This window comes from Silene latifolia, chromosome 9 (assembly GCF_048544455.1).
Source record: "Silene latifolia isolate original U9 population chromosome 9, ASM4854445v1, whole genome shotgun sequence".
Lineage (NCBI taxonomy): Eukaryota > Viridiplantae > Streptophyta > Magnoliopsida > Caryophyllales > Caryophyllaceae > Silene > Silene latifolia.
Window position 1 is genome coordinate 8,827,150 of NC_133534.1, and position 15,767 is coordinate 8,842,916.

The 15,767-nt window shown below is 41.3% G+C and overlaps 1 protein-coding gene across 1 annotated transcript; it reads left to right on the forward strand.

Annotated features, from left to right (window-relative positions):
• The first annotated feature begins 9,161 nt into the window (after positions 1 to 9,161).
• On the forward strand, positions 9,162 to 14,184 carry LOC141598997 (plasmodesmata-located protein 6-like). The gene is made up of 3 exons (XM_074418855.1): positions 9,162 to 9,985; positions 12,865 to 12,981; positions 13,876 to 14,184. Exons 1-3 carry the CDS (start codon positions 9,247 to 9,249, stop codon positions 13,884 to 13,886), a joined length of 867 nt encoding a protein of 288 aa, XP_074274956.1. The 5' UTR covers positions 9,162 to 9,246; the 3' UTR covers positions 13,887 to 14,184.
• The last annotated feature ends 1,583 nt before the right edge of the window (positions 14,185 to 15,767 follow it).

The following is a 15,767-nucleotide window of genomic DNA, read 5'->3' on the forward strand; positions in this document are numbered from 1 at the left end:
CGTAGCAAAGTTGAAATCTTTCCAAATCCAGTGCGTTCCCAGATCCGAGAACAACCGGGCCGACGCTCTCTCCAAGCTGGCCAGCTCAACCATCAAGAATGTCAGCCGAACCGTGCTGGTAGATATCAGGAATGCGAAAAGCATCACTGAGACCGTCGGCATGGTGGGTAACATAGAGACCGAGACAACGTGGATGACTCCGATAATGAAATACAAACTTACAGGTGAATTGCCGGAGGGCCGCAATCCCTCGGCCAAAATAAAAAGGATCGCCGCCGGTACTTGGTGTTCGAAGGAGAAGCGTACGGAAGATCCGTAATAAGACCACTCTTGAAGTGTGTCGGCCCACCAAATGACGCAGAATCGAGCATCGACAGAGATTCACGAAGGCATCTGTGGACATCACATGGGGGCAAGAACACTAGCCCACAAAGCTCTCCGAGTGGCTACTTACGGCCCACCATGCTTCAAGATTCCGAACGAAGACCAAGAAGTGCACGAATCGTCGGATGCATGCCCCGTAATACACGCTCCCTCCGGGGACCTACAACCGTACTTAGTCCCCTTCCTTTCGCACGGTGGGGATGGACATGCTAGGGCCGTTCCCAACGGCCTCCGGAGGAAGGAAGTTCTTAATCGTCGCCGTTGATTACTTCACAAAATGGGTTGAAGCCGTAGCGATTTCCAAGAAGACTACGGCAGCCGTCGGAAAGGTAATCTGGGAAAATGTTATAACTCGCTTCGGATTACCCCAAGTTATGGTATTTGACCACGGCCGAGAGTTTTGGAGCGACCTGATAATGAACTGGTTAGAAGAACTTGGCATCAAGTTTGCGTATTCCTCCGTCTGCCACCCAGAGAGTAACGGGCAGGCGGAGACAACCAACAAAACAATCCTCAACGGTTTGAAGAAGACAGTTGAAGACCTTAAGGGAAGATGGGCCGATGAACTACCCGGCGTCCTGTGGTCCCTTCGGACGACGGAGAAAGAAGCAACGGGGTACACCCCCTTCCACCTAGTCTACGGTTCCGGCGAGTCCTACCAATTGAAGCGGTACCAACATTGAACGGCCACCTTTAACCCAGTTGAAAACGAGGAGGGCCTAAGAGCCTCCCTGGACCTGGTCGAAGAAAGCCGAGATACGGCACGCCTCAACTTGGCCGTATATCAAAACCGGATGAAGAGAGCCTACAACCGAAGAGCACAAAAGGGACTTAAAAATCGGAGACCTAGTCCTAAGGAAGTCGGCTGCCACCAACAAAGGAAATATTCATGGTAAATCGACGGCAACCGGGAGGGTCCCTACAAAGTGGTCGAAGAAATGAGGCGGGTACATACCGGTGACAGACATGGGAGGTGTGCCTTTGATGAGCCATTGGAACACCGATAACTTGAGAAAATACTTTGTATAGCGGCGGAGGTGTCCAAACCCATTGTGGACACCCCAACGCACGATCATAACAAACAAATAAATCGCCCAAGTTTTCCATCAAAGTGTTTGTCCCCTCCACAAATTGCCACAGGCGTAAACTCAAAGAGAAGAATCGCTATCGAGCCGCCGCAACCCCGATTACCTTTGGCCAAAGCCGAGAGCGACGGGGAACACGCCTTGGTCGATAGGCTAAAAAAGAAACGTATACTCGGCGTGATTGAGACGCCAATCTAGCGGTCAATATGCCTACACGATTTAACGCTATCGCCGCAACCCCGATTACCTCGGTCAAAGCCGAGAGCGACGGGGAACACGCCGGTCGATACGCTAAAAAAGAAACGTATACTCTCCGCAATTGAGACGCCAATCTAGCGGTCAATATGCCTACACGATTCACGAATGCTATCGGCCGCAACCCCGATTACCTCGGTCAAAGCCGAGAGCGACTTGGGAACACGCTGGTCGATACGCTAAAAAAAGAAACGTATACTCGGCCGCAATTGAGACGCCAATCTAGCGGTCAATATGCCTACACGATTCCATTTAACGCTATCGGCCGCAACCCGGATTACCTCGGTCAAAGCCGAGAGCGGGGGAACACGCCGATCGATACGATAAAAAAAAACGTATACTCGTGCAATTGAGACGCCAATCTAGCGGTCAATCCGCCTACGATTCTAACGCTATCGAAGCCGCAACCCCGATTACCTCGGCCAAAGCCGAGAGCGACGGGGAACACGCCGGTCGATACGCTAAAAAAGAAACGTATACTCAGTGCAATTGAGACGCCAATCTAGCGGTCAATATGCCTACACGATTTAACGCTATCGGCCGCAACCCGATTACCTCGGCCAAAGCCGAGAGCGACGGGAACACGCCGGTCGATACGCTAAAAAAGAAACGTATACTCAGTGCAATTGAGACGCCAATCTAGCGGTCAATATGCCTACACAGTTACGAACGCTATCGAAGCCGCAACCCCGATTACCTCGGCCAAAGCCGAGAGCGACGGGGAACACGCCGGTCGATACGCTAAAAAAGAAACGTATACTCAGTGCAATTGAGACGCCAATCTAGCGGTCAATATGCCTACACAGTTACGAACGCTAAAGACGTTAAACACAGTTGAGACATGCATTCAAACTGCCTCGGTCATGCCGAGTGTAAAAACGAAGGCACTCAATTAATAACGCAAAAAGACAAACGAGGAATTGTGATCGATGCCCCGGCCAAGCCAAAGGCCGATAAGATAACTTTATTAAAGACGATTGCAAGGAGAGTACAAACGACGGCCGTCCCCATAAGGATAGCCTAAACTCTACCTACCAAAGCTTTACAAAAAGCGAAGAAACAAAAAAGCAAAAGGTTACAGACTTGGGATTTGAAGCGCCAAAAGGATGGCAGGGAGAGAAGGCTCAATAATTGGCCCCCGAACAGCTAAAGCTATCCGAGACGCCGGGTGAGTCTGGCGACGACCGCCCGTCTCCCTATGCTCGCATTCTTGCCCCCGTCGACAAGCAAAGCATCTTCGGTGGCCGGCTTTGAGGAAGGCTGAACATTTTCAAGCAACTTCAGCCTCTCACCCTCCTTCACTTTCGCATCATAGGCCGCCTTGGCCTCAGCTATCTGAGCCGCCTTCGCTGCCTCCGCCTCCTGTGCAGCCGCTGCCTCCGCAGCATCAGCCATCTCGTCCAGAAGCTGTTCAAACTTATCCCACGGGAAAGAGCCCTCGGGGACGAGTCTCCTTATTGCCTCCCTGGCCGCCTCCTCGGCTTGGTCCCGGAATTGGGCGCACATTTTAGGGAGAAGAACATCTTGAAGCATTTCAATATCCTTCTCCTTTTGAGCAAGGGCGACTGCGCGTCCCCGAGCGCCTCGGCCTGGTTGTGGAAAGATCCTTCCACTTTTCTCCCTTGCGCCCACGGCGTCATAAGCATCCTTGTACTGTCCCGCTCCCCCATCATCTTGGCAAAGTGGCGGCATCGCCTTCCTCCACTTTGGCCCTCTCGGCCCCTAGCAGCTTCTCCATTTCTCCACGCGCGGGTGGCAGAAAGAGATCCGATTTAGCCGTCGCGCTTCCCCCTGCGGCGAGAGAGATCAAGTTTAAGCTTCGCGATCGGTGGCGCAGCTTGGCCCATGGTCTTCTCCTGCTCCAAGATGTAGGAGCCGGCTTGTTGGGTCCACTTGGCCATCCTCTTATATAATTTCACACCCTCTGCCACAAGCTCGGAGGGAGGAATCTTCTGAGCCGAGGAGTCGACGACGACATTTTCGTCACCCGCCTTCTCAATAGCCTTCTCAGTGCTTCCCCAATTGCCGTTCGGTGAGAACGGCGCCGCCGAAGGAGGATCTACAAAAATTTACACAGAGCATCCATGTCACCATGCATTGACACATCGGAAAGCCGGTCATCTGGGATGTCCAACGAACCAGCTAAATCCGAACCACAAGTTAGATCCGTACCGCCTGGACCCTCTTCGTTCGAGGGCCTACCGAGTCGATCTTCTCCCCTAGCAGCGATAGAAGCGGACGGAGGCTCTTTTCTCTTTTTCGGAGAAAAGGTCTTAGCAACGGTCACCGCCCCATCGGCCGATTTCGATGACCTCCACAGGCTCCCGAACCACCGGGGTCGAAGAGGGAGTCGGCGCGCACGCCGCCGCCGACTGACGGACGCCTTCCTTGTTCTCTTTGGCACGCCCCGAGAACCCTTGCCGGGCGGTCACGGATCCGGCGACTTGTTTGCTTATCCATGAGTTCGTTGGGAGACGGTCTACGATCACGCAAGTCACCGTAGGATCTTTCGTATAACGACCTTCCCGTCTTTGTCAAGCCCTAACCTCTCCAAGTCCCTCTCGCATGCGGATCCCGACCAAACCGATCTGCAAGAAATCAAATAAAAGTTACATAAAAGAAAAACAAGGTTCCAAAAACAGGAATATAGCAAGCAAAGGTGGGCCTCACACCGACCCCACTCACCCTGGTTGAGGGCCGGTATGAGGCCGACGCGGCAAAGCATCTCGTCTTGAAGAATGATCTGAGTTGGGGGCAACCATCATGTCTCAGCGTCAAACAAATGCATCGCCCGCTTCTCATCCGCGGTAAGGGGGACCAACGAAGCGTCCATCTTAACCTTACCCCGGGAGATACATTTCGTATTCTTCCCGGGTCTCACACCGGAAGTGAACAGGCTCGGAAAGACCGAGGCAATGGGTAGTCCTCCGGCACTTGCACGTACACCCATCGCGTTGCGGTCTTTGCAAGAAGTAAGCTTGTTCACGGAGATATAGCCAGCTCCGTCGCACGCCGTACCACCCCACTTTACCGGCAATGACGGCCGTAAATGATGAAGGCGGCGGAATAAGTTGATCGTCGGAATCTCCCCCTAAAAGACAGAGCCACACAAACCCAACTATCGTCCTCACGGCCAGCGGATGTAGTTGGGCCACAACGACGTTCATGGCTTTGATGATGGCCGCGACATATTTATTTAGAGGGAACCGCAGCCCGTACTCCAGGTGCCTGATATACACGCCGGTGTGACCCGGGGGAGGGCAACAGACCACCTGACCCTTCTTAGGGATAACAATCTTATACCCCTCACCGAGGGAGAAATGGTCTCCGAAGAATGTCTCGCCGGAACAACTGGCGAACTTATGGGACCAATCACGGTCAAGACCGATCGTGCGGGGCTCGCCATGATCCGGATAGACAGACCTCCCACCATCGAAGGAGTCCTCTCATCCTCATCCTCCCTTTCCTCCAAAATTGGTGGATCGACTACGGGAGAAGGAGACCTAGGGCCCCCAAACCTTATCGGGACGGCGTCTAGTATCCCCTCCCCATCAAGACGTGACGGGGAACCCTCCAGCGCAGAAGTGCTAGTTCCGGCGTCAGCAGAAGACATAATAGCAATAATTATTTAACAAAATAAAGTGAAAAATTTGTTTGTTTACCTCGAAGAAAAACACTCGCCGGATCAAAGACTCAAGATTGGAAGAAAAGGAAGCTCTTGAAAGTTTAGAAAGATGAAGATTTTGGAGAAAAATTTGATAAATCGAAATTGGTGGCCAATTTCACTTTAATAATCGCCCTATTTATAGGGCAAAGCCCATAAAGAAGGACCAATCAAACGAATGCCCCATGAAGCGTCATCCAATCGGCGTGCGGACACGTGTCGGACATGCAACCACGGGATGTCAATCGTTGCAACAGTTAGACGTCAATCAATGCAAACGGTGACCAAGCGTCTTCAACACGCCCATTCATATCTCTCCGCCTATTCACCTTCCTCAACAAATTCCCAAGCATCCGTTCTCCGCCGGCCACTCGATCAACCAAGCTAGGTAGCGCCGGCCGGTGGCAATCAAAAACAACCTAAGCACTCTCAACCCCGGTCTCGGCCGGCGTCACTTTCTTTTCCACATCGGATACCCTTTACGCATCCATGTGGAGGGGGGATATGGTACGGCCTAGGATAGACCAGGCCGAGGAAAAAGAAGCCGCCGCAGAAGAAGCCGATGCAGAACATTTGTTACAAATTACTTGCGCAGAATATACGCTCAAACGTACATCGGAGCCCATACCACGGCATAGACTACGCTGGGGGCAAATTGATGGAGCATATTCTGCACCGCTGACCAAGTCAACATATTGAACAAGGCCAAAGATATCCACAGCAAGTCAACAACTCGATCGTTTAGCCGAGCCATCGACCCATCGGCTGTTAGCACTCGGGTCTCGGCGTGACAACCCGCCACCGGGACACATACCCGCGTACTCATATCCAAGACCCCTCGGCGGTGAGTCAACATGGCCCGCCGGCCTGCCATAGGTCCCTCGGCCGAGGGGTAGATCAGTCTTTCCACCTGCTAGCCACTTGGCCACTTGGCCACTACGTGACAAAAGGTGAAAGCCTATAAATACTCCTCAACCTTCATTGAGGAAAGGATCCCAACAACTTAACCTAAATACACTATTCATCTGGTAATATCTTCCTTATCTCTCTACAATACATATCTAGCCAAGCAACACAACTTAATCCTTGAAGTTTACTGACTTGAGCGTCGGAGTGAGTACGCTTGGCACAAAGCCAAGCCCTCAGTTCGTTCGTTGTTGCAGGAGAGGCCGAGAGGAACGATAAAGGCAAGAAGGGTTCAACTCAAGACATTATTCTACAAGCCACAGGTGGTAACGATACTTGCTCTGGAATTACACCCGGAACAAATTCTTAAAAACCATGGACCAATAGGAGAGCTTTATTGGCTTTAACTTTTATAGATAAAGGATTTGTGAAATTCTTTTGCAAAATTAAGTTGTCCATGCGTCAAAGTTGATCCTAACTTGATTCTCTTCCAAATGGAAGGAGGTCCGAGATTTGATTACCTGCCAGTTTAACCAACACTTCTGCAATAAAGCTGCAATTATTGATTCACTTGCGACAAATTGGAAGGTTTAATCATCTGATTATAGGATAGAAATTAGAAGAAAACAATAGAGAAGGGAACATTAACATTAGAGAAAATAAAGGCAACTCAAACAAAAGTAGTCACTTTAAGGTAGTAGTAAAGATAAACTGAAGTGAACTAAACTGAGTCAATCTGAATCAATAAAACCTGAACTATCTATTATACTCCTACTCCCTCATATTCACTATATTCTTCCCCTTTCCTTTTTGCACAAGAAATAAGAAAGTGATTTTGAACCACACAAAACACACTACCCCACATGTAATTTAATTTGGACCACACAAATCAACCCAAAAAAGGAAATAGGGAAGAAAACCCGAATAAGGAAATAGGGAAGAAAATGGTGAATAGGAGGGAGTAGTATATAAGATCATCTCGCTATGTGACTAATAATGTAATATGTATAACCGTCTTATAGTTTTACCGTGTGAGATAATTTTGTAAGAAACTTATCATAACTCAATAATTTGTGTTTAGTCATTAGTGCAAAATAAAGAAAACTTTAGGACCCGAAGACTTACTAAAGAGGAATTTTTCATTGATAAGAAATTTCATTCATTCATCTAAATGTCCTTTATTGATGATTGCTTGGGCAGTTGAGTTTCCACTTTCCTTTGTCCAAGTTTTAAAACAGGCATACACAATACACATGGATAATACCATAATTATTGTGCTGAAAATAAATACTCGGTATTTTTAGAGTAATTATTTGACTAATGTACTCACTTTAGGCTTTTAGCTATCCATTTCTATTTAATAAATTTTGCGTTAAGTAATTAGGATTTCGATGGTCTATTACTCTATTTGGTTGTTAAGATAGTTGAAGAGGTTCATTTATCTGTATTTTACTCTTAACTATTACATTTTCAAATAAGATTTTGTTTATTTTCCTTTCTGCAAACGGAGCTTAAAACACTCATAAGAACATTCTTATTCTTATGGTAATGGAGTTCGATTCTAAGTTGTACTAAAGATTTTACATTTTGTAGAGATAAAATGAACATGATTCTATTTTATGTATTACTCCGTATGACCGTATTCTATACAAAATTACGACTATTTTGTTACAGAATACTTAGTACGGTAGTAGTACCTAAAATGAATTGCAATCAACTTTTTAATTATGTCATTTTTACGCGTAACTTGTTTTGCACTATTAACAAATCGATAAAGTTTAAAGTGAATTAAAGGCTGTATAAATTAAACCTAATAAATTTTCATCCTACTTAAAAATGACTCGACTTGACCCGATTCAAATTCATGCAAATCCAAATGACTTAACTCGAGAAGGTAATAAAGCTGCTTTAGGATATTCTATAAGAGATCAAAATGGTAAAGTCGTTTTGTTGGGAGCAAAAAAAATGTGGATCTAATAGTATTCTTGTTGTGGAAGATCTCGCTTTAAAAGAAGGTATTTTAGCAGTTAAATACTTAGGAATTTCAAAGTTAATGTGGAGGGTGATTATTTATGTGTTATTAACTCGATTCGAGGTACTTGCCAAATTCCTTGTGAAATTTCTAGTATTATCAATGATGCATGTGAAATTAGACCTTCATTTTTTCAACGAAATGATAATTAAACATTGCTTTCGTAAAGCCAAAGTTGCTGACTTCATGGCTTCTATTGGACATTCATGTCCAACTCTTTCGAGGTTGTTTGATAGCCGGTGGTTTCAACGTACCTCCCTCATTCGAAAGAATGAGATATGTTGGTTCTGCTCTAGAGGATCAACCTAGTTTTCTTACCTAATACTCTCTCCTATTTCCTTATATCTTCCCCTTTCTTTTGGACACAAAAATTAAGAAAGGGGAAGAAAGTAGGAATAAAATAGAATAAAGTATTGTAAGTTGTGAAATTTAGAGGTGAGAGAAAATAATAAAGAATGAATGATGAATAAAGAATAGATAAAGTAATGAGAGTTGTTGATTTTTTAGGAGAGAGAAATTAATAAAAAATGAATGAAACTTACCAAAAAAGGAAAGATGGAAGATAATCAAACTTTTGTGAAAAAGGAAAGAGGGAAGATAATAGGAAATTGGAGGGAGTAAAAAAAAACAAATGACTTAACTCGAACCCGACCCGATTACCTTGTTTGCCAGGTCTAAAAAGTACAGTAGTATTGAAAGTCGGTTTCACCCGAACCCGGTTATTAATTCTCGAAACAAAATGGGCTGCACTTGAAAATTGACTCCTACAGTCCTACTACATACTTACGTAGACATGCACTACTTTTTCCTCTGCCTTTTCTTTCTCGATACTTCATCAAACCATACATACATAAATAGACTCCTCCACCATTTTTCAGCTTAAACCTTCATCATCATCATCATCATCAACCTCCATTAAAATGACATCTCCAACACCATCACTACCTCTCTCCTCTCTCCTCATCCTCCTCCTATTCTCTCTCTTCCACGTGTCACTCACTGCTTCCACGTCACCAACCACCTACATATACGGCGGCTGCTCCCACATAAAATACTCCCAAAACTCTGCATACTCCGCCTCCCTCAACTCGCTCCTCACCTCCCTGGTCAACTCAGCCACCAACTCGCCCTTCTCCAAACTCACCCTCACCTCCCCCGCCACCATCTCCGGCGTCTACCAATGCAGGGGAGACCTCCCCGAGTCATCCTGCTCCACCTGCATCCGCAACTCAGTGAGTCAACTCGGCTCCCTCTGTGTCAACTCGGTCGGCGGCGTACTCCAGCTCGACGGCTGCTTCCTCAAGTACGACAACGCGACATTCCTCGGCGTAGAGGATAAATCCGTCGTGCTGAAGCGGTGCGGCGGCGGCGGTGGGGGTGGTGACTCGGGCGAGTTGGTGAGTCGGAGGGATCAGGTGTTGGGGTATTTGGCGAGTTTGAGTGAGTCGTATTACCGAGTTGGTGAGTCGGGAGGTGTGAAAGGAGTAGGGCAGTGTGTTGGGGATTTGAGCTTGGGAGAATGTCAGGATTGTTTGGTGTATGCGATTCAACGGTTTAAAGGCGATTGTGGGCCGGTCGGGTCGGGTGATTTGTTTTTGGGCAAGTGTTATGTGAGGGTTATGGTTGATGGTCACGGGTCCAGCTGGTACGGTTCTAACGGTAAGTCACAACGATTAATCGGTTTTTAAAAGGAAAATGAACAAGCACTTGTATAATACGGTCTTACATTGGTAGTAATGTTTTAGTGTCGAAACTCGTTTTATTCGATATTAGTATAAAAACGGCTTAACTAGTGATGGAGCGAGAGGGCTAGCAGAGGCGATCAGACTCGCTGATATTTGAAAATTCCGAAATTTTTAGTTAAAATTTTCAATTTTCCCAAGGTCTCCCTATAAAATTACGATTTTGCCCCCGTTGAAATTTAGCGCCCCGCGGACTTTATAACCTGGCTTCGCCACTGAGCTTAACAAGAGACCCGACGGGAAAAAAATGACGAATGTAATTTTTTTTTTTTTTTTTTTGAAATTACATATTTTCAATCTAACCTAAATATAATTTGAAACTCTCCAATTCCTACTTCATAACAGTCATTTTAATTCCTTCATTCTTAAATCTCTAATCGTGTAGTTCTCAAATAATTCTTTTTTTATGTAGGATTTTAAATAATTTTAATTAATACTGTATTTTATAATAATTAGCAATGTTAATATTGATTTTCTCAAAAAGACATACTCTAATTCACCCCGACCCTTACTTGTCTCGTCAATTTCAAGTCTAACTTTATGGAGTATTCTCAAACACCATTGAAAAAATTGAACTTCACATGATTTCCAAGCATGTTTATGAAATTGATTTTGAAATTGAGTTAGAATGTTTTATTTTACAATTGAAATTATGTAAATGATATTAATTTCGCGTTTTCAAACATTAACTTGTAAGAGTACTGTGGAAGTGGAAATTTTGATACTGTTAACGGTGAATTATTGGTCTTTGCTCAAGTTGATGACAATAACAGCTTCTTTTTATCAAAAATGGAAATATACTTTTTTATTTTTAGTTTTTTACTTACATGATTTTTCCTTAAACATCTTTTTAAGTCACTTTAACACGTGTTTTCTAGGTTATATGTTAGAAAACCTAATACGAAATAAGTTTACTAGATAGTCACATAACTATTCATATTTGTGATTTGTGAGTCATATATATAGTGTATCTAATACGGAGTACTAGGCTTATAGGAGTACAATTACTTATGAATTTGTTACTCGTATAATTTTACGTGGAAATTTCTATTTAGGTTCAATAATTTAATGAAGCTACGTAGGCCTGTTACTAAAGTCTTCCTTTCTATAAAAGCGTGGTTAATTTTCTAGACATCTAACTACGCCTAACGGCCCACTAAATATGACCTCAATAAGTCAATTTCTATTGGTTAATAATGTAATGTATAGTCATTATAATGTCAAGAAAATGAGTTGATTACACAATTGACATAGCCTTTATTTCTAAATAAATCTTGCTTAAAACCGTTTTAAATTTACAGCATAATTGTTGTAGCTTAAAAGAATCACAATGTAATAAAAAAAAACTGTTTTAAGTATGAAATGGTTTCATCTTATATTCTTATACTCCCTTCTATTCGCTATTTTCTTCCCCTTTGATGTGGCACAAGATTTTAGGAGAATGATTAAAGAATGAATAAAGGAAGATGGTGGGGTTTGTGAATTGGAGAGTTGAATGAATAATTAGGAATTAAATAAGGAATTGTGAGTAAGGTGGGGTTTGGTGATAGGAGAGAGTGATGAATAAAATAAGAGTAAAAGTTAGGTGGGTTTGGTGATAGGAGAGAGGGATAAATAAAATAAGAGTAAAAGTTTTCAAAATAAAAAAGGGAAGAAAACCTGAATAATCCGTTTAAGGAAATAAGGAAGAAAATAGTGAATAGGAGGGAGTATATATTGTTTTGTTGGCTTGAAATCTTTAAGTTTTAAATGTGAAAATTAAATGATTTCTCTAAAAAAAAAAAAAGTTTTTCTACGTAGTACCCATGTGTTTTTTCGAATTCTACGCGGTACCCCTGCGTTTATGAAAACATCAGTGGTACCCTTAAACTTAGTAAATGTTTCTAAAATACCCAAACTACTAAAAATTACGTTTTTAATCAGTTAAATTTTATAATGAAAATATCTTTACGATTAAGTAAAACAAGTTTATCTTAATGGCATGACAATTTATTGTCGAAAAATCAATCAAAAATGTACTATAAACTAAACATTTAAAATAGGCGAATTAGAGAAATTTGGGTATTTTAAGATGTTTTTATTAAGTTTAAGAGTACCCCTGATATTTTTGAAAAGCAGGAGGTATCACGTAGAATTCGAAGAAGTACAAAGGCACCGCGTAGAAAACCCCAAAAAAAAAAATGATTTCATTCCATTATTGATTATCCTCATATTATTTGAAGATTACGTTAAGATTAGCAAAAAAACATTTGGATCGATATAAAGTTGAAGGGTTGAGTACTTTTGCGTAGGTCATGGTTTGGTGAATGAAACATGGCTTGGTCCACATGCATGCCATAATAATATTATAAGGATTAAGTCAAGCTGGTATTGTTATTATTATTATTATTATTATTGAGATTTGAATCGAAAAAGATAAAGCTTGAATTCAGGATATATACGTAACAATATGACCCGAGTATTTTAGTGGTCTCCCTAAATTGTGGAATAAGAAAAGTCGAATATATGCAACCTTATTTTTATATCAGCAACACAAAGATGAGGTTTTCGAAATATTTATAAGTTACTTAATTATTATTTTTTTTTTGGTCTAAACCATCCGGTAATCCGAACCACATTGGGCCGACTAATCCGGATTTCGGGGCGTGTCTAAGGATTACGGTATTTAAACCCCCTCCCAATCGCAGTTGTGGGGGATCGATCCGCAGACCTACCTACCAAGCGCAGTCTCAGGCTACCACTGCGCCAACCAACGATTGGTATAAGTCACTTAATTATGAGCATAATGAAATGCAGGTTCATCTCAGGATGATGAAATTGAGAGGACACTAGCAATTCTTGTTGGATTGATTGCTGGAATAGCCTTGTTAATCGTATTCTTTGCATTTCTCAGAAGATTGTGTGACGGAAAAGGTAAATTATATAAATTGTTCATATAGATAACCACCATGAATCCATGATGTATATATATAGCTTTAAGTCTTTAACTAGTCTCTTAAATAATTTCATGCATGAAATATTGCACTCGAAAAATTAATACTCATCACAAATTTTTCCTATACGGATGTGAATTAAAAATGACGAGATATACTCCTCCATCCTTGGCCATTTGTTGTCTTTTCCATTTTGGTGTATTCTTCGATCATTTGTTGTCCTTTCTATTTTAAGAATGAACTTGATGAGTAATTTGATCATACTCATTCAATTTGTTCCACTTGTCATTTAGTTATTGGTCATCTCCTCCTTCCTTGGTCTTTGTGCCAAAACCAAAGGACAACAATTGACCGGGACGGAGGGAGTACAACAAAGTACGGAATATTTTATCAATTTGCAAACAGTTTTTCAAGGTATATACTCCCATCCAAACCAAAGTTCACATATAGTCATGTGAGATCTTGTTTGATTTATCGTCATGAATGATATAAGAATATCAAATTTTTATAATTTTTAGTATGTGTAATTAAAGATATTCACGTTTGCAAAATGTGTCTCGGTAAGTGTGATAAAGCAACTGTTACTTTTGGTTTGGATGTGAGGGAGTATTAAAGAGACTTCAATAAATATAGATTTAAAGTCTGATACAATTAATATAAATGAAAATTTATCTTTGAAAATCACTTTTTATTTTATAATGTACTTCAACTTATATATAGAGTAACAGAGTAAGTTTTCATTTAAGTTTAGCATATACTGTATTTTATGACACATATTAAAAAAAAAACCGTTTATCATGAACTTGTTTTAATCGCTAATTATCCTATCTATTTTCCGCTTTCCAATGCATGAACTTTTTTATTCTTATTTCAGATGGTAAATGAGCAACGACGTACGGTGTATAGTTCACGTCAAGCACAAATTGAGTAGGGGAAATGTGGTGATAACATGGACTGCCTTTCGGTACCATTTTTTTGAGCAATAACTTTAGTAGATAAAGTGCCCTATGTATTATTGCTTTTACAAACTTTTAAATTTGACTTTATCTTATCGATCTAAAGAGTAGAACAACATTGCGTACGATATTTCTTCAATCATGTATTCATGTTGTACAAAAGTTGTGAAAGATTCTCCACAAAACTCATTTTACCGGCGCTCTAAAATTTTAGTGGTTATCTTTTATACTTTGTCGTTGGTTCGAAACAATGTATAAGTGTACATGGTGGCTCAGTGATAATGTGGTATGCATGCGACCATCATTTTGGATTTTTGGTTTATGAAACAAAATTATTAATATTTTAGTTTTCTAAACAGGTCGATCTATAAGAAAAAGCGAAATAATAGTTTTAAAGCTGAATAACACTTTATCTGTTCCAAGCTTTTGTTATTTGTGAGAGATGATTGGAACGAACAGAGAGTAAAACAAAAGATATCTTCCTCGATTGTTACTCCCTCTGTTCCGATCATTTGTTTACCTATTTCATTCCGAGGTGTTGAAGTCAATTGTTTACCTTTCTATTTTCGTAATATCCTTGATCAGCAATTTGATACTCACTCACATTCAATTTAGTTTATTTATCATCCAATAATTAATCGTATCCTCTTTTCTTATTATTTGTAACAAAATCAAAGTAAATCAATAACCAAGACCGGGATAATATATTAGAAAATGAAAAATCCACCTCCCTTTTTAAGTGTAAGATAAGAAGCTTAAGTCAATGAAAACACTAGATTGAACGTCTTGACAACATGAGTTGCTTTGGTAACAAGTGAAGAATTTGTGGACTTTAAAGTAAAGCCCAAAGCTACTCACGACCCTTTTGTCAAGTCGGATTGTTACATGTTGTCGATGTTGACTCTCATTTTTATTTTTATTTTTATTTTAAAAAAATTTATGATCGATTGTCCAAAAAAAAAAGTTGACTCTCATCATTGTTCACTATTGTCATAGGACTATCTACCAAAAAATACTCGTATAATTTTGTCATATGACTGATGGAGTCATATGCTCATAGGCAGGTAAAAAGTTTAAAGTTTTTAAAATCTAAGAAAAAATCAAACATTTTTAATATAAATAGATCTTTCGATATAGGGAATTGATGTCAAATCGCTCCCTCTTTCGTATAGTAATATACCGTATATTGTACCAACAATGTTAAGAGAGTTTAATTTGCGGGATAGTAGTTATTTGTCAAATTATGGTGCCGGACTATTTAGTGTTTATAAGAGTATGAGTGTTTCGATTTTTAGGTTTGATGTTGTTAGCTACATCGTTGGACGCAGGTAAAAAGTTTGTACAAGGACACAATATATACCAGATGGCTGACTTTTGACTTACACCGAAAAATAACCCAAATACATAAGCTAAATTTGCGGATAAAATTTTTATGCATAGATGATCAATCATTCACCCTACATACCATCAACTCTGAACTCATCACAAAAAGACTAAACAAAAATCCAACGTAACACTCTCTAAATTATCATAAGCGATTAAATTATGATACATATATGAATATATGATTTCAGACGAGCAATCATTTTCCCTCCACCAAAAAAAACCGAGAATAATCATTAATTGATAACTGTTTTGCAAATAGACTTAAAAATTACTTCCTCCATTTCACTAAATTCTATACATTTGCTTTTTTTTTTTTTTTTTTTTTGTCAGAGTGAAAAAGACCGCTTTCTTAGGCTATAGACATTGTTCCGGGTGTAATTCCAGAGCAAGTATCTTTACCACCCGTGGCTTGTAGAATAATGAT